The 25,253-nt window shown below is 34.7% G+C and overlaps 1 protein-coding gene across 1 annotated transcript in view; it reads right to left on the bottom strand.

Annotated features, from left to right (window-relative positions):
* The window catches only part of Scin (scinderin), a 75,148-nt gene that overhangs the window by 25,048 nt on the left and 24,847 nt on the right, over window positions 1–25,253 (bottom strand). Inside the window, exons 4-7 of the mRNA XM_015498109.2 lie at window positions 20,847–20,996; window positions 3,156–3,248; window positions 841–973; window positions 346–434 (exon numbers count right to left, since the gene is read on the bottom strand). Of these exons, the coding sequence (XP_015353595.1) occupies window positions 346–434; window positions 841–973; window positions 3,156–3,248; window positions 20,847–20,996 (465 nt within the window). The remainder of the gene's footprint in view (window positions 1–345; window positions 435–840; window positions 974–3,155; window positions 3,249–20,846; window positions 20,997–25,253) is intronic.

Genomic DNA, 25,253 nt, shown 5'->3' with positions numbered 1-25,253 from the left:
ACTATTTGGGTATTAGCCCAGCTCTGTACAACCTGCTCTAACGGACAGATGATTAGTGATTTAAGCTAAATCTACTGCGCTTGATTATCCTGACTTAAAGGCTGTGAAGCAAGTGAGTGGGCTTTTCCTCCTCATGCAGCCCTAAAGGTCTGACCTGCAGTAACTGCAGAATCCTCTCCACCACACAGATAAAGTATTAGGGGCATAAGACACAAGAATGCATACACTCAGGTGGAGAAAGCCCTCATATATTACTTTTGAGCAAATTCTTCTGTGAGTTCTGTGGAGATGTCATGACTCCCATGTTTAAATTTTTTTTCCTAGTCAATTCATTTTCACACATACTTGGGTATTGGTGGAATAATTCATTTGCTCTAGAAATTCTTCAGCTGTCTTCATTGCAGCCTTCCTCTCCTGGGGATTGGCATCTTTACCTAAAATAGAAGGTAAATTAAAGAGAAAATTTCAGAGAGGAAAATATTATATGATGAAGAAATGCATGTGTACCAAAAAAATGAACATGATTTTAATTTAAGTATCACAGTGCCAGAATGGCAAATTTTAAATTTTAAATTTAGTACATTAAAAATATCTAGTAATATAGTAATAAACAGTGCTTGTGAAGAGATTCTTTTTATGCTGTCCAAATGCTTTAATTCCATAATCCCTGCTAAATGATGCTAGGAGGAGGAACATAGCAGCCTTGTAGGTGAGATATTTACAGATCATTTCTCAAAAGGCAGACTAGTTTAAAAAAATCAAAAAAGATGTTTTATTTGTCCTTCCAAGGAAATAGCTACACATCTGAGATGCAGCAACAAAGTCAAGGGCATCTTTTACCTTTCCATACGAAAATCTGCTTTGCAGCACCATGGTCTAAAATAAAGCATTCTTCAGAAAGCAGCATTGCCATGGAGAAGGGGTTTTCTTCAGCCACCACAGTCACTCTCATGGATCCACTTGCATCTGAAACCTAATACAAAGACCAGGAGCTCCGTGGTTTCATTTTGAGCAGATACAAATATTCTAAAATTACATTATGGTAATGGTTGCATAACTCTGTAAATGTAATGAAACATAACTGTCTACTTTAAGAGCATGAACTTCATACATTAACCATGACAAAGAGACAAAGCATTCATGAGCACAATACTCCAAAAGGTTTTCTTTTTATTTTATTTTTTTTAAGGTCTTTGGAAGCAAAAGAACTACTAATGAAGCATTAAGCTTTGACACTAGTTAAAACATTAGAAAAGCATTAACGGCTAAGATTTATTGAGATTCTTTCATAACAAGCATCTTGTAATGAACTTAACATAATCATTTCATTTCAAATTTAGAGCAAGCTTTGCAAGTAGGTAATGATCTTACACACACTGCATACACTAAAAAAGGTGAAACATAAACATTCACTCAGACCACAATTACTGAGTGCCTACTACTACATGGCAGGTTCTGTGCTAAAGGCCTTGATGGACTCTAGTTTATGCATACAGACTTTAGCATAAGTGCTGCAGTTTAACTATAGTCTGTGAAAATTATCAAAGCAAACAACTTCTATCATATTTGGAAGTAGGACTTTCTTGAATTTGCGGGTGGTCCTACAAAATCAAAAGCGATATCCATGTGTGGATCAGAATGCACCAGTTTCCAAAAGTTAGCTTATTGGCTATAACTACCTGGACACTTGTTAAATATGCAGATTCCAGGGCCCTCTCTAAATCAGTGGTGGAGTTTTGCAACACCAAAGCAGAGTTTGAATTCTGCATTTTTAGAAAGCACCCGAGGTGATTCTACTTCACTGTCTTTTTTAGCAACCCCAAATTATTTTTGAATAGATTTTCTATTTCAGATGTGTGCAATGTGTTATAGTTCCACTAGAGAGAGCTATGGTTCAGGATTAATATTTGCCCTTTTAGAAACATTACTGTAATCCATAATGTTGTTCAAGAGGATATAATTTTGATTGATGATGTGAAGTAAATGATATTTTTTCAGGCTGACAATGTTTTTAGAGAAAGTAATTAAACTTCAGCCTATTTAGATAATAATTTCTGTATAACTCATGTTAAAGTTATCAGTATTGAGCAGCAATGATGATCATATTTTCCTTTGCCATATAGGAAGAAAAAATCCACTTCCTCATTATAAAAAGCAAGTTTATGCTACACAAGTAAAATTATAGTGTTGCTGGGGCTGTGGTTGTGGCTCAGCATAGAGCTCTCACCTTGCGAGGCACTGGGTTTACTCCTCAGCACCACATAAAAGCAAATAAATTTTTTAAAAAATAAAGCTAAAAAAATACTATAGTGTTTCTGAGCTAGAAAATCCTTTATGGAGCAGCAAAAAGTTCCTTCCTGTTAAAGATGAAAAAAAATACTACATTCTGCAGGGAGATTATGATCTGCTCTGAATTATTTGCTTAGAAAGTTGGAAGCGAAGGAAACATTTTAGCAACCTGCTTAACTGGTTTGTTTTGGGTTTTTTATTATCCTCATCAGCCATAAAATTTTAAAAAATTATATAGTTGGAAGGTACCTGAGTAATTTTCTAATATAATATCTGTGTGTATCTGTCTGTCTTTGACCCTCTCCTCAGATAAAAAAATTAAGACCCAGACTAGTTATATCTTGCCCATGGTCATGTAGCCAGAAAGCTGACATAGAACCAGGACTGTCAGTACCCAGGAGAGGGCTGGTTTTACCCTGATTCCTTACAGCTGATTGATTTGAGAGCTTCACCCTCCTGTAACAAGGAAAGCCTTTATTTGGCTAGAGAGGGCATTTTTAAATAAGTTAAAATCTTATAATTTTATCAAGAATTTACAAGAAAAAGCTTACAAAATGTTGTATTCCATAAAGAAAACTTATTTTTGAGTGCAACATATCACAATTTTTGTTGTAAACTAGTAGAATAACAAATCTAAATTTATGTAAGTCACAGCAGTAAGTCCATTTATTTGCTGTTTTTAATGGAAATGGCAAAAAGTAATAAAAAATGATAATTTTAACAAATATACAAAAGCAAGAAATTAATGGAACCTCCACATGTATGTAGGCAATGAGGAGAGTCATGAACTACAGCAGAGTCCTCCATACAGGCTCCACTCGCATCCAGCCCAATGAAAACCACCGATCTGCTTCCAGGGAACTCACCATGTAGAGCTTGGCCATCCTCCTGTTACTTATGTCTGCTATGGTGTCGTCATCATTGTCTCCATCCGGAAGCTCTGGTTTTGTCCCTAAAACCTGGAAAAAGTAAACAGCATGAAAGATAAAGTTCTGTCACTAAAGAATGCAAAGTTAAAAAAAAAAGTCAACCATTTTGCATTTATAAAGACATCAATTATAAAACACTTGAATTTTAAATCACCAGGCTCACGCATTTCTCATCAATTCACACAGCCTCAGTTTTTTCCCATGGGTCAAATCAGCCAATGGCACTAAGTAAACAAACACTGAGTTTCTTGGGTGGTGATGAGAATCTCCAAGAAAGCAGTATTTAATCCATTCTTTGCATATATAATGCAATCAAAAAATTCAAGTAATGTGTTTGGTAAAAAAATACATTTGAGTTATGGAACCAGAATAGGTGTTCTATCAACAGATAAATGGATAAAGAAAATATGGTATATACATACACAAAGGAGTTTTACTCAGTCATAAAGGAGAAATGCAAGGAATTTTAAAAGGGGAAGAGGGGAATCTCATGAAAATAAAAGGGAGACCAATAGAATAGAGGAAGGGGATTGAGAGGGAGGGTAGAGAGGAGGGTCTGGGGAAGTCCTGGGCAATGAAATCTACTAAACTAGGCTATGTTGAATGAACCACAATGATTCATATGTGTAAATCATATATATCTCATATATACATATATGAGATATATATGTATGTATATATAATGCACTAATTAAAATAACAATAATAGAAGGAAGATCAGTAGAGTAGAGCAAGCCGATCCAGGGAGGGAGGAGGGGCAAAAAAAGGAGAGTCCTGGGGAATGAGGAATATGGCATAATGAATCCCTATTTATCATGCATAATTACAATGCACCAATAAAAAAGGAAAATACAATTGATTCTGCTTTGAATTTTTATACTAAAATCACAAAAATATGTCTCTAAGCATTTTAATTAATTCATTAAGTTAATTGAAACAAATACCATAGAATGCTAAGAACAGAAACAAAATATAAACTTGTTCTAAATAATGTGATTTTAATAATACAGCTATAAAATCAAGTTCAGAAGTGGAAATAAGTCATTTATTCATAACTGTTATTTACATTCAATACATATTCAATAAAAATAAATTCTTTGCATAATGCATTTCATACTCAATATCTCCTATAATATATTGCATTAAAATATATGTCATTGAATATCAAATAACAATAAATATATATAAATCTCATCCTTATATAAGTATGGGTACAGTCTCAAGTTTGAAAATGCACCAACTTATCCTCTGGGAATATGACATCTTTTCTTTTACCCAATAACAAAAAAAAATGTTTTAATTCTCTTACATGCTAAACGATCATAACATAGGTTTTCTTTTTCCCTAAAAGTAAGATCATAACAAAAAGTAAAACACTTGCAACCAAAAACTTTTTGGTTTTGTTTTTTACATTTGTAGTTTGGTAGAATAATTTATAAGAACCATTAAAAGCCTTCTTAGGTACCCTTTGTAATTCTCCTCCAACCAACACAGGAGATTGGAATAAACAATTAGGGTTAAGGACATATCTAATACTGGGAAGTCTCCCAGGAGGCCAGCTGAGGCTAGGATTTTGAGCACACTCTAACTTTTAATTTTCAGATAATTCCCATATTTCTCAGGTATTTTAATTAGCCTCACAAAGGACTATTGCATACTAGGGAATTGAACCAAAGGGACTCTGAAAAACAGGCTTAATTCCAGGGCAAAGGGTTATGGTTATATTATCAGGTATCTCTAAGGATCATTTAAAAACTCAGTTCAACAACCATGCATTTACCGAACTCCTCACTGGGGAATATAAATGAGTTCCCAACCATCTTGCCCAACCCTTAAGGATTTTACACCCTGCCTAGAAAGAACAAAATAACTACACATGTTCACTTTATAAACAGTGCCATACATTTTGATCTTTGAAATAAACAGTCAATACAGCTCTTCTTTTTCTTTACCGGCAGGATCATGCCTAAATTCAAAACATTTTCATTTAAGGTTGCCAAAACAAAACATTTTCATTTAAGGTGATTGGGATTTCTCTCATATAGTCCTTTGTGTGTAGAATAACATACAATTGACAAGATAAAGGGGTAAGAAAACAAAGAAGCTTTAATTTGAGAGTGTTTCATAAAAACATCATTGACTACTGGGCGTGAGGTGATAAGCAACTCAGTGAGACCCTGTCTCTAAATAAAATACAAAACAGGGCTGGGGATGTGGCTCAGTGGTTGAGTGCCCCTGAATTCAATCCCCAGTAAAAAAAAAAAAAAAAAAAAAAAATCATTGACTGATGCAGTCATGGCTTGTCACTCAAGCTTGGAGCCCTTTGTCTTTCAATTATTTCCTGTAAGTTTCCATTTAAAAGTGTCATGACTGTGATAAACATTTCACAATGTACATGTGAAAACATATCACATTAAATAAATACAAGTTTTATTTTCAATCACACCTCCATAAATTTGAAAAAATTTTAATCAAAAAAAATTTATATCTTATATCTGCAACGGTAGTTCTTAAATTTCCATTTGCTCAAGCAACCTCTGGGTAACTTGTTAAAATACAGACTCCCAATTGCCAGTTATGAAGTTAGTAAGTTTAGGATGAGGACCAGGAATCTGTATTCCAGATGATTCTGAACTGGGTGCTTATTTATACAGAGCTAAAACTCCTCTGTCTGGATACCAAGGCTTCTCTAAAAGCTGGGTATTATCCACCTGTGTTATTTATCAGCCTTCTCTCCTTAGTCCCTTTCTCTAATCGAGCTGATGTTCCCAGTGTCCCTTGTGGGAGCCTTGCCCCTTACTTCCCCTGGGCTTTCCCTAATGCTAGATTCAAATTTCTACTTAGGTTGACTGGGTATAGCAGAAGCAAAACTGAGCAATTAGTCTTTGGTTGGCTCAGGTAATTATAATTAAAACCATAATAGTTACTGTTGGTTGAATGAGTCACACGCTGGATCAGGAGCTCTAGACACATATCATCTCATAAGAGCTCCCATGTTCTAGATACTGTTAGCCCAATTTTACAGAAAAGGGTGGTGATGCTCAAAGAGGTAAAATGACAATTTCACAGAAGTGTTACGGTCAACATTTTCATACAAGTTTCTCTAATGCCATTTCACTAACCCTCAGAAGAACTGACTGCGTAATTCCCTAAATCAAGGAAAATTGGGCAAGCCTTTTAAATGGGCAAAAGATTATTTCCTTAGATCTGTGCCTGGTGGACCCTTCCAATGACCTAAGGCTATAGGCATCTGAACCTTTCCCTTAACTTATTTTCTAGTTCAGTAAAAGGTGGATGGCATCTAAAAAATTAAAAATTTTTAGTTATGGATGGATACAATACTTTTATTTTATTTTTTTAATGTGATGTTGAAGATCAAATCCAATGCCTCACACATGCTAGGCAAGTGCTCTACACTGAGCCACAACCAGAGCCCTCAAATTTTTTTTTTTCCACAGAAATGCACAGGGATTTTGTATGGTAGAGATGAAAGTAATTTATGCCCTGTACATCTACTAGCAAATTAATATCAATACTGTTGTCCTGTATCTGCTCTTTTAATTCTTCTTTGAACTAGTTAAAATATCTTACTGTTTCCCTTATTAACACATGAGTTACATATGATATTTGACTGCAATCACTTTATATTTGTATGAGATACATGATTTACTTTTTTGAAAACTACCCTTTTATATACAGTATTGCTTTTGTCTAAACCACATCTAATGGAATGTATTAATATATTTGTTGCCTTTCACTGGATATTATATGTATTCAATTAAAACTTTTAGTGCCATATGTGCCATGCCACAGGCATTTCTTGAGTTTTATTTAACAGATGCTTACATATTGCAAGGCACCTTTCCAGGTGCTTTCCATTTATTAAGTCCTTTCATCTTCATAGCAACCCCCTGAGTTGGCACAGTTACTATCCCCTTTCACGCATGGCATAACAGGCTAAGTACTTTACCCAAGGTCACACAGCTAGTAAGTGACAAACAGAATTGGAACTCTGTGCCAAAATATGTATTCCTAACTAATGCACCTCTTGCTTCCTCTGCCAGGTCCTTCCGAAGCCCTTCTTGATTTATATCATTTAGCATCTGAAATAAGTAGAAGTTCTCTCAGAGCAGAGATTGTACAGGGATGATGTTCATTCTCCCATTCAGACTGACCAATACTAGCAATTACAACATGCAGCACACATTCTGTTCTTTCTGCAACCCTTAGTTCCTTCTTCTCCCTGGTCTTCTTAGTCTAAACTCTGGAAATGTTTAGCAACAGAAGACATTAAAGAAGTTAGAAAGTTGTAGAAATATAATTTTGTTTTCTGACTAAATCAATCTTCTTTTCTGCTACTTACTCTGCCTACAACAAGAGTTCAGTTCAAAGTAAATCAGAAGAAATGTGTATTAAATAGCTAGAGCAAATGAAGAATTCTAGCTTCAGATATACAATTTTGTGGCTTAAAATCTCTTGGTTCTCCTGGCCTGCCTATGTCAGGAGTATCCTTGGTGGTTTTATTTATTTATTTTTTCTCTTATATGACCCAGGGTGGTTATTTTTCTTTCAGAACACAATACCTATGTGAAAAAAAAAATTTTTTTTAAATAAAGGACCAGGAAGTTAAGCACAAATTGCTATACCCTTTCAATCCTTATTCACAGTGTATTTGTTTTTATTTATTTATTTTTAACCTTTTAGGCACCCCACCTATTTTGGACATGAAATTTCAAAACTTAAACTCTTGGTGGTTCTCAACATGAGCTTTTCCTAATTTATAAAAACAAGCAAGATGCTTGCCCACATTATACTCAGTATTTGAAATGCATCAAGAAAAGGGAGATAATATGTGACCTAGAGAAGGATAATATATAATTCAAAACTCCAGATCACTGTGCATAAAAATGTTCCAAGTTGCTGTTGAGTCCCATTAGCACAGAGGGTCTTAGGTGCTTCTTGAGAACTCTGACAGGACCAGTAAGTACCATGATGAAACTAGCTTGATAGATTAGGAAAACAGGCCTGAGAGAACTAGGAGTTTGCCCTTAGATCATCTCATAAATACTACAGCAAGGATGTAAATCCTGAGTTTTCTCAACTCCAACTTAAGAGCTCCTTGTGTACAAAAAGATGTATCCTGTTCTTATCTTAATCATTTTAGTGTGGATGGCTCTCCTTCTATTTTCACCATAAGCACAGCAAACACTAAGGTTCCAAGAGCAAACATTTTAACTACTCAGTAATTTCTCTTATTTTTCTTCCCTACCTGAAAAACAATCAGTAGATTGCAAGCATATGGAGCATAGAAATAAATTGCAAATGTGAAGTGAGGCCTTGTTGGTATGGTATATTTACCTGCTACAAGGCGTTTTGTGCCTTAGGTAGACAAATATTTGATAATAGGGAAGATCCACACTGATAGAAAACCCAGGCACTTCTGAGGAAGGGCTGAGTCCCCCTGTTGTCAGCTCCACCCCATCTAGACATGAGATCCCAGCCTTTGCTCTCTGCTCTCTCAAGTGATGGGCTTCCCTGTCTCTAAAGCACTTTGTCTCTTTAGTGATACAGCAAATGAAGAGAAATGTGATAATCAGGTAGAGAGTGAAGGTATTTCTGAGGAAAGCATGTGATCTGATACACAAGTTTGGATACAAGGACCAAGTGTCTGCAAGAGAGTGAGCTACCCAATCATCACGTACACTGCTCTCAACAGAACTTTCTGCAGTAATGTCTATATCTGCACCTTCCAGTACAGTTGTCATTAGCTAGTTCTTGCAACTGAGCCCCTGAAATGTGGCTAGTATGGATGAATAGCTGGATTTGAGAAAGTTGACTTATAAGTCATTCTAACATAGAAAGCTAACTCACAAGTTATTAGAATATCTCAGCCAGAACATCAACTTATGAAACCAGAGCAGTTGCCACTGGCTGCATATTAGAACCATCTGGGAAGTAAGAAAAGAGAATGCCAAGGTCTGTGTGAGATTCTGGTTTGTTTATTATGAAGACCAACACTGTACATTTGAAATCTGCTCAGATCTGGAGATATGATTTAAGTCTTGGTGGCATCAGCTTTACCAACCTAGTTCACACATCACAACCATCACAGCAGGTCAGCCAAGCACTTCTGATATTCACATTAGTTTCCATGGCACATGTCCCCTGGATAAGTTATCAGGGTCTGGTGGTCTGGAAACTGCTTCAGAGCATATCTTGGGAAAAGATTTTTAGATCTTTTCTGGTAAGACCTCAAGCCCATTTGGACATTTCTTTCTGATCAGAGTTTGAATGCATATTGCCAACATTTGCCTTTGAGTTTCCTCATTTCTCTGGATCACTCCCTTGTCTTTTTGACACACCCTTCATCTAGAGTGGGCTAGAGAGTGCACAACTGTGAGGCTCCATGGTCCTGTTTCCACACTGAAAATTGTGAAATAACTAATACCACTCAATTGATATGAGTGAAATAATGTATGTGAAGGGATTCCTACAATCACTGGTATATCATGAGAACTCAACAAAAGCTAGGTTTTCCATATTTCTTCACCCTTACATATGTAGAGTCCAACCTTCCCCTGGTCAAAGCATTATTTCCCCTCTTTGACATGACCCTGCATATTCTTGATATAATTCTTTGTGTTACAATTACACCATTGAACTTGTTACACACATTTCATTATGGACTTACGTTTTCTTGTTATTTGCTCTTATCCTGATCGACTGATTTCATCAAGCAGTCTATTGTGACAGTCTATCTATCGACTGATTTCATTAAGCAGTCTATCTATTATGCCAAGTGAAATAAGCCAGTCCCCCAAAACCAAAGGCAGAATGTTCTCTCTGATATGCAGATGCTAATATGCAATAAGGGGGGGGGTAGAGAATAAAAGTTCATTGTATTAGACAAAGGGGAATGAAAGGAAGAGAGAGGGATGGGAATTGGAAAGGCAGTAGAATTAACTGGACATAACTTTCCTATGTTCATATGTGAATACGTGACCAATGTAACTCCACATCATGTACAATCACAAGAATGGGAAGTTATATTCCATGTATGTGTAATACATTAAAACACATTCTACTGTAGTATGTAACTAAAAAGAACAACATCAACAAAAAAGAATGTAGGCTCTGAAGGAAGGCTGCCTGGCTGTGATTCACTGATCTCTAATTCTCATTCCCATCTGGACAAATTATATAGCCTCTCTAGGACTCACATTTCTCATCTACAAAGTATGGATGGAGCAGACCCTCTTGGGCTCTGTCCATACCTCTCTTGTTCTACCTAGAGGCCATCTGCACCTTGTATCTTAAAGGGGTAAGCTTTCTCCTCTCTGTCTGATGGCATCATCCAGCAACGAGGTCGATCATGTCCACCACAAGGCATGCTAGGGCTTCTGGAAAGTAAACATCCAAAGAATGACTCTCTAGCAATGAGGGAAGGGAGTTATTAGCTAAATCTTGTAGCTACCTCAGCCTTCCAACTCTCAAGGGTGCTCCACAGTTTCTGAGGGCCCCTCTGGGACTGAGCCCCTGGGTCCTGCCACATTAAATCACTTATCACACTGTGTTCTCAGTTTACCTCCAGCTGGTGCTTCCGGAATCAACTCCCAAATAACAACCTGCCCAAATACTTGTCTCAGAGTCAGCTTTGGGAGGGATACAACCCAAGACAGGTGTTATAAACGTATCCACATACAGGATTATTGTAAGAATTAAAATAACTCACCCTATAAAATGCATAGAAGGGTGCATGCAGGTCATATGGAAACACTGAATATTTGTCATGGCAGTGGGTGTTACCTCCACTACTGTGAGTAAAACCCATTCCCTGGATCATGAAATTCCTGTGTCAATGACAAGTATTTGCATGGTATCAAGAAAAATGCATCCGGAAAGATTAAGAGTGAACAGAAAATTCAGTCTACTAGTGAGCCATTTGCCTTTACCCTGGGAAAACACAAGATGAGAGAAATAATGCCATCACTTAGCAATGCGGTTCCTTGACAGTGAATGTCACCATTCAACTGCAGTGCATCTGATGCTTGCTTCAATCCACCTCCATGATCTGACTTCATTTAAGTTTTTTTTTTTTTAATAGGGGCTTGCTTTTAGTTTATTCATTCACTATAGCATTAATATTTAATTTCTCAGTTATGCATGGTATAGGACTTCATATGCTAATATATTAGTAGGGATTTTACTTGTTTGTATATAGACACTAACATATTTCCTTTTTGGTAGTACATTTTTTTCATAATTAGTTAAAAAATATGGGATTATCAAAACTAAGAATTTCTTCAAGTTTCCTTTAAGCAGAATACTATATTTACATGAACAAGCCATGCTTTCCTCACAGTCATTTTTAAATATTTTTTATAAATATATATTTTTTTCAAACAATGTGACTTTAAAGTTTCAATGCATTAAACACCCTTGTGACCAAATAGCAATTCTAATTGCTAATAACTCTAATTTGCACAAGTATTGTCAATATAACCCACTGCAACACACTATGATCCTTGGCTCTGAAAAGGCAGTATATTTAGAAGCATAATTTTGATAGTCTCCATTTCAGGGAGTCCTCTCCAGTATACAAGCCTATTTCCTCATGATATTAAATGAATACACATTATACAATAAAACTAAGGATAAGAGAATTACTGGATCTTGAAAACTCAACCTTTTAATAACTGCACTTGGCTAATTTTTAATAAGATGTTAGAGGAAAACAATATAAATCAATATTATTGTCTATTATTATATACTTAAAAACTATTAATTTACAAAATTAATGTAAGAAATTGTAAATCACTGAATAAGTAATTTGTCCTTTTCATATCTGAATTTGACTAATTCTTAGCACATGGGATTAAAAAAATGATCTAAAATTGCTGAAAAAAGTTTTATTAGTTTTTATTATGTATTATCATTATTATTATAACAAGAGAGCAGAAGCTTGCCATCCTAGTGTAATATTTATGTTAGCTTATCTAGTTTATTATTTATTTTAGTTTATCAATTTAAATATGTATTTTGTGGGGCCAGGTTCCATCCCTCTCCCCTGTACTGTTCATTCAGTCTTAGAACTGCATTATCCTATTGCTATTTTCTCACTTCCAATGTAAACTAAAGGGGAAAGTTCCTCATTCAGAAATGATTACCAAGTGATATAAATTTGAACTGATTATATCAAAGTGGTACCTTATCAGTAAGGTCACAAGTCTTCATGTTGAACTTTGGTGTGACAAAGAGGAAGGTTATTTGAAATAGTATCACTTTATTGCAGCATATGGTTAACTAGCTTACTCTACACATTTTTCATCTTTGTTCAGAAAAAAACTTCTCGCATCAGACAAATCAGTGGGAAACAAAACAGGCATCTAAATTAAATGCTAGAAATTCAAATGACAAATTAAAAACTGAAAAGTGCCTTGAACAGCGCTGGGCCATAAATGGTAGATATAAACAGCTGTAGCAACTACAGTGTTCTAGAAAGGGTCGCAAGTTTGCAGCAGGTACTAATTGCCACTATAATTAATTGGCTATCAAGTGTGTACTAAGTTTTGCTGCTATAAAGGAAAATGGAAGAAATGATTTAATTACAATGAACCAAAAAGAAGAAAGGGAAAGATTCCTGTTTGCAGGCATCCCTGACATTTCATTTATTCCATATATGTAATGCAGATCAGAACTAATCTAGAGAGTGGCAAATATTTGGGATCCCTTTTACTTAAACATCTTTGAATGGTAAACCTGTCAATGGACTTCCTAATCCACCTGGCTTTCACATGTGACTTCAATCAGAAATTCTGATCAGTATTTCCTGTGTACCAGGCACCATGCAACAGAAATAGGAGATTACAAAACATTTAAGTCATTGTTCAATTTCTCAAGAACTTTCCCAGGAAAGTTGAGGGAGGATAAACAAGGAATCTGAAGGTACTTGGAAAGCCCACAAAGACAAGCGTACTTTTCTGACAAAACTTTTTTTGTTGTCTCTTGAAGTGTTTACTATATCTATTGACCAAATAAATACCTCAGGCAACTCAAATTTCCATCCTTACAACTCGCAGAGATTTGACTAACTATGAAATAAATGAGAGAGTAACAGAAAGCAGTTTAATGAGTGATTCTTTTGTATGGATATTATAAACCCACAAAACAACTTTAGGTTTAACATTTTTTAAAAAATTTTTAGTTGTAGTTGGACATGATATCTTTATTTTTATTTGTTTTTATTTTTATTTGCTTCTGAGGATCGAACCCAGTGCCTCACACATGGTAGACAAACGCTCTACAGCTGAGCCACAACCTCAGCCCTAGGTTTAACATTTAAGCAGCTCAAAACATCATACTCATTCCCTGATGCTAAGAAGCTATGTAATTATTATTCTCATTTATATTATCTTTAGGATACTTAAAAATATCCTACACATTGCTCCAGAAATTTTGTGAGTGAAATTTTTCACAACTGCTCCTCATCTTTATGATCCGTGTTTCTTTGGCTCACTTGCCACTATTACCTAAAGATAAATGGAGAATGACTTTTCTAATCAAAGACCATGCCTCAGAAAATAATGTTCCCTCCCCTCTGCAATATCATTTTAAAATCATCATGCCTGATTTAAATGTACAACTATATTTTAGTTAAAAGATTAAAATATGAATTAATGTAAGTTCAGTAAACCCAGGATTATGCTATGAAACAAACACTGCCACAGAGAAACTAAGGATTGTTGACAAAATTCTAAGTTTCCTAATTCCAATATGTTTTCATAATAATTCATTTTACATGCTGAAATGTGTCAATATTCTAAGGCTTAGATTATCAGAATTAAAATTCACTTCTATCTCTGTATATTTAAACTACATAAAACCTTTATAAGCATTAGAAATATGCACAGCCCTTTTGATGCACAACCTTTTGAAGTAAAGTTTTGGGGAAGATTGAGACAATATAATGAGTGATTTCAAAACCAAAGTTACACCTCTGTGAAGTACCTTGGAGTTCATGGAACACATTCAGTTTAATTCCAAGCAGTGAGCAGCAGTGGCCATGACGGTTCCCAAAGAGGTGGCCCTGGGATTGTGGGCACCAGCTGAGCAAAGCAGTCACAGCCTCTGGAGAGTAGGATTGTGTGCTAGAGAGTGAGAGATGGACTATTGCAGTTGCTGGGGAAATGGCCTGACCTGGAAAGGATGATTCTACAGATGGAGGTATCCAACAACTCCTAAGAACATGCATTTTTATTTATGGAATCAACTTTTTAGACACCAGCTTTATATTTCTTACAAAGCTCAGGGCTTTCACCTGGAATATATGCTAGCTGACTAATATGTGGAAAAATATTTTAGTAAATATAAATGAGTTCAAAATTTGGTTGCTACTTTTTTTTTAGTTGTAGATGGACACAATATCTTTATATATTTACTTTTATATGGTACTGAAGATAGAACCCAGTGCCTCACATGTGCCATGCAGGTGCTCTACATCTGAGCCCCAGTCCCAGCTCTGGTTGCTACTTTTCAAGAAGTTAGTTAGAACTATCTACTCGAAGAAAAAAAATACTAACAGAACATATGAACTATCCATCTCTAAATACAAATGGCTTTTATATAAATGTACTTGGTCTTAAAACTTATTTTAATCTACAGTATGGCTTTGCCCATAACTTTATCAATACTATTATCTAAAACAAAGGGGAATTTCTACAGCAAAAAAACCCACTTGAAAACTGAAAAGCAGACCAAGTATATGGTACCATGTACTTCACAGTTGTCTTAAATGTCTAATTATTTGTCCTAATTAGCTCTGAGGGCTGCACAAACATAAAAGCAACATCTGCCTGCAAGGAACCTGGAGAGGCGCCAATAACATGTAAATTTTATTTGGCACAATACTTTGGGGAACTATGACTAAAATTTTACTCTTTGCCTAAATAGACTTTGCATAATCCATCTTTAAAGATATTAAAGAACTATCTAAATGAGCCAATCCAGATGCTCAGACCTGCACATCATATATGGCCCATCAACCTGCCAAGAAAATGACTGAATAAAATTTTATTTTTCATGTTGTCATTTATGACTTATAAAAACAAGAGGCACACATTTGCACAATTTCTATACTGGGAGATGCTCTAGAAGTTAATCTAGTTTGTATGCTAATATGAAGTGGCCTAAATATGGATTTTATCAGGAGAGGGCTTCCAACCAAAGGTAGCATTCAGACCCTGCTGTGTGGAGCTCAAGGACCCCCCTACTCGTACCTACTCCTTCTCCTTCCTAATGCATGCTTATCTCAATCAGACAGCAGAATAAGCAGAAACTTCAAACTTTATTGGGAACTAACTCAGCATTCAATAAACACTAATTCAGACATGATAATGACATTCTAATGTTCCTTTTTCATCCAGAAACAAAGATTTCACGTGAAACTTTCCAGGGAGGCTTACTACTGTTTTTATAAAATCAAGAAACCTGGGCTGGGGCTGGGACTCAGTGGCAGAGTACTTGCTTCACATATGTGAGGCACTGGGTTTGATCCTCAGCACACATGCAAATAAATAAACAAAATAAAGATATTGTGTTCATCTATAACTAAAAAATATTTCAAAAAAATTGAGAAAACTAATGTTTCAACAGCTTAGCATCTGCTTACTATCTCCTGGTGGTATCTTTCCAGCTGGTGTTGGTCTCAGCACTTAAAGTGATTATCAACTTCACATATTTTAAAAAGTCTTTCTGGAGTAGAAGAACTAGTCATTTGGATTGTTTCAACCTGTCCCGTGTTCATTCCCTTATTCATATTCACCAATGTTATCTTTTAAAAAATGAAAGTCCTAATCAGATTCTAATTATCTTTTCCTTAGGGGATCTTCTAGCTTCCCTCCCAAAGTTTAAAGAATGAATACAGCCAACAACAGGGCCTTAGGGCTGATGAGATATTTACTTTCCCTTCACATTCATTGATTATTTTAAATATGAAAAGAAAAAAAAACATGAAAAAAGTTTTGTTAATTTATGTCAAACATTCATGATAAATATGGTTATAGTGAAAAAATAAGTACAAAACAAAGTGTGGCTTTAGTTAAAAGCCTTAGTTACTTCCACATACAGAATTTTGTTGTTGTTCTTAGGTGCATGAGCTTTTAAAAGTGCTAAAGATATAGCTAAGAGAGATAACCCGCCCTGGTTCCTAGTTTTGGTAATACCTGTTGTTTCCAAGTCCCATCTCGAGAGTACTGCCTTTACTCTGTAAAGTGTTCCAGTTTAAAGGATAAATTTATAGAAATTTTCATGGAAATAATAGTGTGATTAATAGATATCTGAAGTGCCTTGAACCAAAGATCAATTTTTTTAAAACTTTCAGGAAAATTATTTTTCATATTTTCAGTATCAAGTACTTTAATGTGCTAAAAAATATGTTCCAAACATTCAACATTAAATATGCACTAAAAACAATTGGGTCATAATTAATTGAAAAGTCCTTGATTTCTAAACCTTACTTTTTAAACATTACTTTCATGTGTAGACTTTCAAAGTTGACAAAGTTAATTTTAAAAGATCCAATCACCTCAAAGGTAAAATAAAATCAATAATTTGGAAGATGTTTATTTTTAGACTCCTCTAGCAAAATCATCAGTTGCATCAGTCTCAGAAAAAGAAATGACATTTCATGACTCTGTGAATGTGCACACTATGGACCACCTTGGACCACTTCTGAAGTCTGCTGGACCCACTCTAAGAAAAACATTTTTAAGGGCTGGGGTTGTAGCTCGGTGGTAGAGCACTTGCCTAGCATGTGTGAGACACTGGGTTCAATTCCCAGCACCACATATAAATAAAATGCAACTATCAAAATACATATCTTGTCTATTTTTTTTAGTACTAGATGGATACAATATCTTTATTTTTATGTGGTGCTAAGGATCGAACCCAGTGCCTTACACTTGCAAGGAAAGCGCTCTACCACTATGCTACAGCCCTCAAAATATATTTTTAAGAAATATGTAAATTAATATATGAGCTTCTTTAGTAAATTATTAAATAATAATACTGCAAGGATCTAATTCTAATATCTAATATCTGTGACAATCACCAAGTAACAACAAAATATTTTTTTTTAAATAGTACTGGGGATTGAACTCAGGGCCTTGTACTTGCTAGGCAAACATTCTACCATTAGAATTCCAGCCTTTTTTCTTTATTTAATTTTGGGACAGGGTCTGCCTCAGGTTCCCAGGCAGCTGGGATTATAGGTGTGTGCCACAGAGCTTGACTAAACCTCAATGATATTTGGAGATTATCCACAGTAACTACATTGTGATCTGAAAAAGTCACAAGTACTGCTCATGCTAATCTAGTCTGTTGATCACATCCACAATTGGAAGAAATGACACATTTTAGTTAACAGGATGGTGAAAATAAAGTTCTAATTTTCACAATCAATTTCAGAATTTTTTGGATTCTATCCTTAAAGTTATAGGACTGAGAAAGCCCATAAGTCCAACAAGTTTATCATAGGTACACAATTAATTCATCAGATAACCACTTACCCCTATAATCAGCCTACAAAACAACATTTACAACAAAAATCCCACTGAGTGCTTGTTTTTCCTATCTAAGGAAGGCCCTCACTGAACACTCCTTTCGTTCATCTTGTGAGTGACAGCTGTCAAATACAATGCCCTATAGACACGGAGTGTTTCATATGGACAACAGTAGGTGCTTTGTAAGATTTTTTGAAAACCCCAAACAAAAAGTCTCTGAAACACAGGGCATTTTAAGTATCAGGTCCTTTTACTCCTATCTCTAATATTTCTAAATTAAGAATGTATTTTTCCTCTTTTTTTCTTCATATTTACATTTTACTGTTTCAATTTAGTAATACAGCATAATACATTGTTTAAATTCTCTTTTTTCACAAGCTTTGAATAAAATCCAATAAGCAAGGGCACCAAATGCAGGCATGCACAGCCAAGCCCCTCAGCCACAGAGGCTTTGCTTCCCAGAACAGACTGAAAGTATCACCTGATTGATAACTAAATGCAGCTACTGGTCAAGAGATAAGGTAGAATATCAGATCATTACAACCTAAAGGGACCACAGAAGCAGCTTTGTCTAAATGTTGACTTGACAATGAGGAACCAGGGACCACAGCAAAACATGAAAAAGCAGGGATGAAGTCTGACAGCCAACAGGACACCTTATCCACCACTCCACCAATGTCCTCAAATCATTGCAGCCTCCCTTCATTCATAGTTTCACATGGAAAATCCCATATTTTGAGGGAAACCACAGTCACATAACTTTCATGACAAAACATTATTATAACGGTTCTCTTTGTTATTAGTTCTTGTTAATCTTTTAGTATAAATAATGTATGAATTGAACTTTATCATAGGTACGTACATATCAGATAAAATATAGTATATACAAGGGTTGGTATTGTGTATGGTTTCAGACACCCACTGGGGATCTTGGAACACATCCTCATGGATACGGGACGACTGCTATATAGCCATTGAAACAAGGGCTTACAGTCCTGTAGAAATATTTCTTATAGACATTTGCTTCCAAATATACAAGTTGAAAGATTTAAATGGCTTTAGTCATATCTCTAAAACAGAGGCCCTGAAAAAATACTAAAGAATCATGAATTCATTTTGAATAGCTTTCAATGTCTAATTTATTAACAGTATTATTTTGGCTGTTGAAGATCTGGTAAAACCATCTTTAACTTAATTTTGTTTGGATGACCTTTATTCTGACTATAAAAGGAATGCTCTTTATAAAGACATTATGAAAATATAAGGACAAATGAAGAAGAAAATAACAGCCACATCTAAAGAGTCAAAGATAATACTGGTAAAATTTCAACCTATTTCTTCCCATATATTTATGTATGTCTAAATAGCTTTATATACATAAACTTACATATTAAGGTAATATGGTACGTAAAATCCTATACCTTACCTTTTCTCTTAGCATTATACTTTGAGCATTTTCCCTACTGAATTAAAATGATTTCTAAAAACATCAGAAAAGTCTGTATTCAGGGGTTATTAAAGAAATAAATCTTAAACACATTATAATTGATAAAATTATCTTATGTAATTTTTGATCACTGGATTTTTAGGCTATCATTGATCAGGTAACTAATGTATTAAATTGCTCTATGTCAAAAGCTAAAATATATTTATAAGATAGTCTTTGGAAAAATTTAAATGGAAACAGCTAAACTCATCACTGGGTAGTACATAATTTCCCAGGAATTTAAACAAATGACAACTCAAAAAGATATCCCCTACCACTATTAAATGCATAAGATTCAAAAAGTATTACAATACAGCCTGACAGAGTTCTGTAAGGTCATGATGGACTACAGCATTTATGCAACCAAGTAGCATTTGGTGAAAACATTTAGAGACTTGAACGCTGCAGGAGCCAAATAAATACTTGTTAAGTGAATAAACAGCAATAAATTTGCCAATATATCAAGACATCTGAATATGATTATACCCTGTGCTGATAATCAGACTTACAAGAACAGATACAATATGGACAGTAAGGTACTCACTGAAGTTTTCTTAAAATGGAAAGCCTGGTCACAACTATTCTCTAATATTAAAATAATTGTTACCATGATAAGTGAAATAAGCCAATCCCAAAAAACCAAAGGGCAATATTTTCTCTGATAAGGGAATGCTGATCCACAGTGGGGTGGGGTGAGGGTAGAGAAGAATGAAGGAACTCTGGATTGTATAGAGAGGATTGAGGGGAGGCAAGGGAATGTGGGGATGGGAAGGATGGTGGAATTAGATATTATTATCCAATATACATGTATGATTCCACTACCTGTGTGACTCTGCACCATGTACAGCCAGAGGAATGAGAAATTATGCTCCATTTGTGTACAACGTGTCAAAATTTATTCTGCTGTCATATATAACCAATTAGAACAAATTTTAAATTTTTTAAAAATAAAATAATGATTAAGTGAATAATGTATGTCTATGGAGCTGTAGTAAAAACGTGTCTAAAGACAGCTTCTTGGTTTGACTGAAATATTTAAAATACTAGTATACTTAATACCTTTGTGGAAGATTTCATTTCCTTCTTTTTTATTGTTAATTTTTTTTATTTTAGTTTCAATGGACTTTTACTTTATTATTTATTTATATGCAGTGCCCAGAATCAAACCCAGTACCTCACACATGCTAGGCAAGCATTCTACCATTAAGCCACAACCCCAGCCCCCTCATTTCCTTCTTTCACTAAAACAGTTGTCAACTTTAAAATTGGATGTAACCATTGCATTTTTAAAAAAAAATTTTAAGAAGCATTTAATTATTATCTTCCTTTCAAAATGTATTCTAATTGCCAATAAAAGTGTCACCCATGTGTTTGTCCTCAAATACCACAGAAGAAGGGGCTGGCATTTCCTGTGATGATTGTTCAGGGGATGAAAGAAGAAAACATAGCTTTCTGTTTTCTTAATACCATCACACAGATAACCCTGATGTACACACACCATACATACACACACACACACACACACACACACACACACAGGAAGGATGGTAGTAACCCTGTAACAAATAACACTAGTCACAGTACCTTCATAAGCTCAGATGGCTCACTTCCTTCTTCCACCACAATGAGTTGAGACCTTCCTTTTCTTTCATTATCTCGAATGCCGATGGCAACCTGGCTTGCTTTCAGACGCTCATATTTGTTGCATGAGGAACCACACCACTGGTAAATTTTCTAAAAGAAAGAGAGATCTTTTGGCCTCAAGTACATGTGAAGCACACTCAAACTTGATGGGCTACTCATTGTGATTAATTAGGAAAAACCAAAAAGGTATAAGAAAGGAAAATTAAAATTAGCTAGAGGTGAGGTACATATAATTATACATATATTTAAATCATATCATTCTGTTGGCTGTTAGTATTCTAAAGAAAGCATTTTTAATGCAAAATATAAAAACATGCCTCAGTGTTCTTTGTATATAAAATACAATAATTATAATTTATAAAAGTGAACTTATATGGAGTATTTAAATTTAATATAATAAGTCTAGCATATTTCAGAGAAGTAGTCAAGAATCTGTTAAGGCAATATACTCTTGATGGTCATAAAAACTGATATAACACTTTTGTCAAGCAATTTACTTATTTATAAATTTATTCACTCCAACTGACAAATCCAAGTTGCATATACTTGTCATGTACAATATAATGTTTTAAAATATAGAATGGCTAAATCCAAATAACTAAAATATGAAAAGCAATTTAACAGTGGTTATCAGGAGTCATAAAAAGAGTTAAAACCTTTTATCCAGTAATATCACCATCTAGAATTTATTTTAATAAATTATTCTTAGAAGAAAAAACCCACATATACAAGGATTTTCATTGATATATATCAATGAGGTATTAGAGAAACATTAAATGTTTAATAATAGGATATCAGTTATACAAATTACTATACATAGGAGAAAATTAGGTGCTTAATTATTAAAATTATATTTTAACAGAAAATATGGAAAAATATAAAGTCATTTGATATATAATAGAGATTTTAGCTACCATTTATATTGAAATACCATATATTTTATATTTGAGTACAGTATTCAGAATGTATGCAAATCCCAATGCAAAATGAGAAATACATCATCATTTTATCTATTAAATGTGGTTTAACAAAAGAAAAAAAAAGTTTAAGTTTCCCCAGCCTGGTGCGTGTAGGAATGGTCATCAGCACCCACTATTTGTGTGATATAAGCATTCACAAGCTTCTTTTGAGGGCAGTCTGGCACAGATCAAGCAATTAAATGTGTTTTGTTTTTTAATATATTTTTCAGTTGTAGTTAGACATAATACCTTTATTTTATTTATTTATTTTTATGTGGTGCTGAGGATCAAACCCAGGGCCTCGCACATGCTAGGCAAGCGCTCTACTTCTGAGCCACAACCCCAGCCCTAAATGTGTTTTTAATACTGAGAATTTCTAATAAAAATCAGGGATTTCTATGACTTTATCCTAGAGAAATATTCAAACACTGATTCTAACAACAAAGAAATGAAACGAAACAAATGCCCATCAACAGACAGAGAGCTATTAAATACCATTACATGGATACTTGTGGACTCCTCTTCAGGAAATCAAAATTGAGGAAATGTTTTAATATTGATGCAGAAAATTACTGGTATATCAGTAAGAATAAAATAAAGCTACAGAATAATACAGTTATATTTAAGTAGAAACCAAAATGTGTATTTACAGGAAAAAAAGATATTTAAGGATGAATAGTTTTAAATGATGGGGGGCATGAATATTCAAAAAGAAAGCTTCCTATATGTCACATTCATTTATTAGGTGCTTATTATGAGGTGGATGTTGGGGATAAAGAGATGACTAAAAGAATTGCAAGGAGAGATTGACTAACAGACACTTTACTAATAAATATATTTGCAAAACCCATGGTTTTCAATTTCCACCTGCCTCATTAAAGCATGGAGAGGTAGTTAGCATAGTGGTTAAATGTGAGGGAGCTTGACCTGGGCTGTCACTTTCTGGGTATGTAACTGTATGCTTGCCATTTTTAAAAAGAATAGTAAATTAGTAATGGCAAAATAAATGAGCAAGTACCCAAGCATCCAGAGAGATGGACTATTTTCTCTGATTGCTCAGTCCAGACTCATCTTTTCATTCAAAGCCAGTTTACTGTGTGCCTAAAGCCAGGGAGGTTTTTTTGTGTGTACTGGGGACACACCATTGAACAAAGTAGGCCTGAGACCGTCTCTCTAAACCCCCTATTTTGCCCTGTTTCTGACTGGCCTAATACTCTTTAAGAATAAATTGTACATTTTAGGATTTAAAACTTTTATTAAAAAATAAAATAAAAGGATTATGCCTTGTAATTCTTTTCATTCTAGAATGTGACTTAATTATTCAATATGGTCATGGTGTACTTCTTTCCTATCTCTTAAGAGAAAAGCACACTTGTATTATTTCCTCTCCAATGTCTTTTCTACATCTGGGTATTGGAACATGAAGCTCACATATGGAGACCATGTGAATATCCTGCCAAGTTTAGCAGTCATAAAGAGCAAAAAGTGGTTTTGTAGTCACTGAGCATTAAAGTACAGAGGTGTGAGCACTATCCTTAGAGATTCTCAGGTTCTGGATGACTGCGTAACTGACAGCTCTCCAGGAGACTCTAGTATCCAACCACATTAGAACCATTGCTGGTCACCCTGGGCACATATAGCAGGGAATCCACAACATCTAATTAGGTGCCCAGTAGGTCACTCTGCCAAAGAGAGCCCAGGGTCTAGGCTTAGATTCCTTTCCCTCTCTTACTTCATAGTATTTTACAAATAATTCTTTTCTCAGCAGGTCTGAGAAAGCAAACATCCAAGGATTATATTTTATATCACACTGAAATATGAACAGTACATCAGAAGTGAGCTCTAAGATTTCTCAGGCTTATTAGCAACTTTCAAAACTGACTATTTTATATGAACATCCTACAAAGGTTTATGTTCTTGATACCTTAGTTATAGAAATTACCTCTCATCTACTTCAAAGAGATTATATAAAATCCCACTAAATTTTATTAGCATCTTTAAAGTATCAGGGAAGCCTGATAAAATGTGATTAAGATGTTTTGCAGATAATGAGAATATCATAAGCATAATTATTATTTAACATAGAATTTTATAATATTCTACGGAGTCTAAAATATTTCTCACAATATTACTTTGGATTGGAAGATTTTAGTATGCATCAATTCACATTATAGAAAATATTCTTTATCATTGTTTAGAGACCACCATCTCTACCTTTAAAATAGTAAAAAACATGTAGGAAATACTCATAAAAACAGCAAAACCTTAAAAGTGAAGTTTTACTTTGAACTCAAAGATAACTAAATCATTAAACAAAGTGTTACAAAATATTTGTCACGAAAATGAATGGTTTGTGTGCTACTTATTATTTAATTATTTCTATCTTATTTTATGCTGCCATTATATACAAGTGACATATTTTCTTACTAGTCTTATTTTTCAGTGGCTAATTGACAAGAAATGCAAGAAAATAATGACTTCAATTGTAAAGTGTCAAAAGTCAGAATTGCTTAGTCACACTAAAACATCATCTTCATTTAATTAATTTAATGTAAATATAGCTATTCATTTAATGCAAATATAGCTATTCAATGGTGGCAACAGCACATTAAAACTTGCTTTAAAAAGTTTAAATAAAGGCCAGGTATGGTGGCGCACACCTGTGATCCCAGTGACTCAGGAGGCAGAGGCAGGAGGATCGTGAGTTCAAAGTCAGACTCAGTAATTTAGCAAGGCTCTAAGCAACTCAGTGAGACCCTGTTGCTAAATGAAATACAAAATAGGGCTGGGGATGTGGTTCAGTGGTCGAGTGCCCCTGAGTTCAATCCTCAATACACACCCCTTCCCAAAAGTTTTTTTTAAATAGAATTTTTAATAACTCATTAAATCTAAACAATTTCTATTCCACTATGTGTGGATCATGTGTTCGGGACTTCTTTTAACAGAGCTCTACTGTGCTGAAATAAGTATGTGGTACTATTAATAAACTGTACTACCCAACACTTACTCTATTCAGAGGCAGTTGGTCAAGACTACCTAACCAGTCAGTGCACAGGGAAACTTTGTATTCACCTGGCACCGTGCTTGAAAAAACTCTCCTACAATCCCACTTATCCTGTTTTCTAAAGGGAGTAGGCTTAAGAAGAGAAATCCTGCATAGAGCTTTAAAAAAACAACTCTGAACTAATTTGATAGGTGATAATATATCACTACAACAAAAAGTTTTCACTACAATCTAAGCTATTTTATTTGTAATATGTTCATGTAATTTAGCTGATAAGTTTTCATCAGTTTAAGTGTGCTACACACTGAAAATTGTAAAACAAACAAGGTTTTTACCTTCCAAGATCCTAAGGCATTTAACAACTCAACACCAAATGTCATATTT

Source organism: Marmota marmota, unplaced genomic scaffold (assembly GCF_001458135.2).
Source record: "Marmota marmota marmota unplaced genomic scaffold, marMar, whole genome shotgun sequence".
Lineage (NCBI taxonomy): Eukaryota > Metazoa > Chordata > Mammalia > Rodentia > Sciuridae > Marmota > Marmota marmota.
The sequence above is the reverse complement of the archived record's forward strand: the minus strand, read 5'-3'. Positions and strand labels throughout refer to the sequence as shown.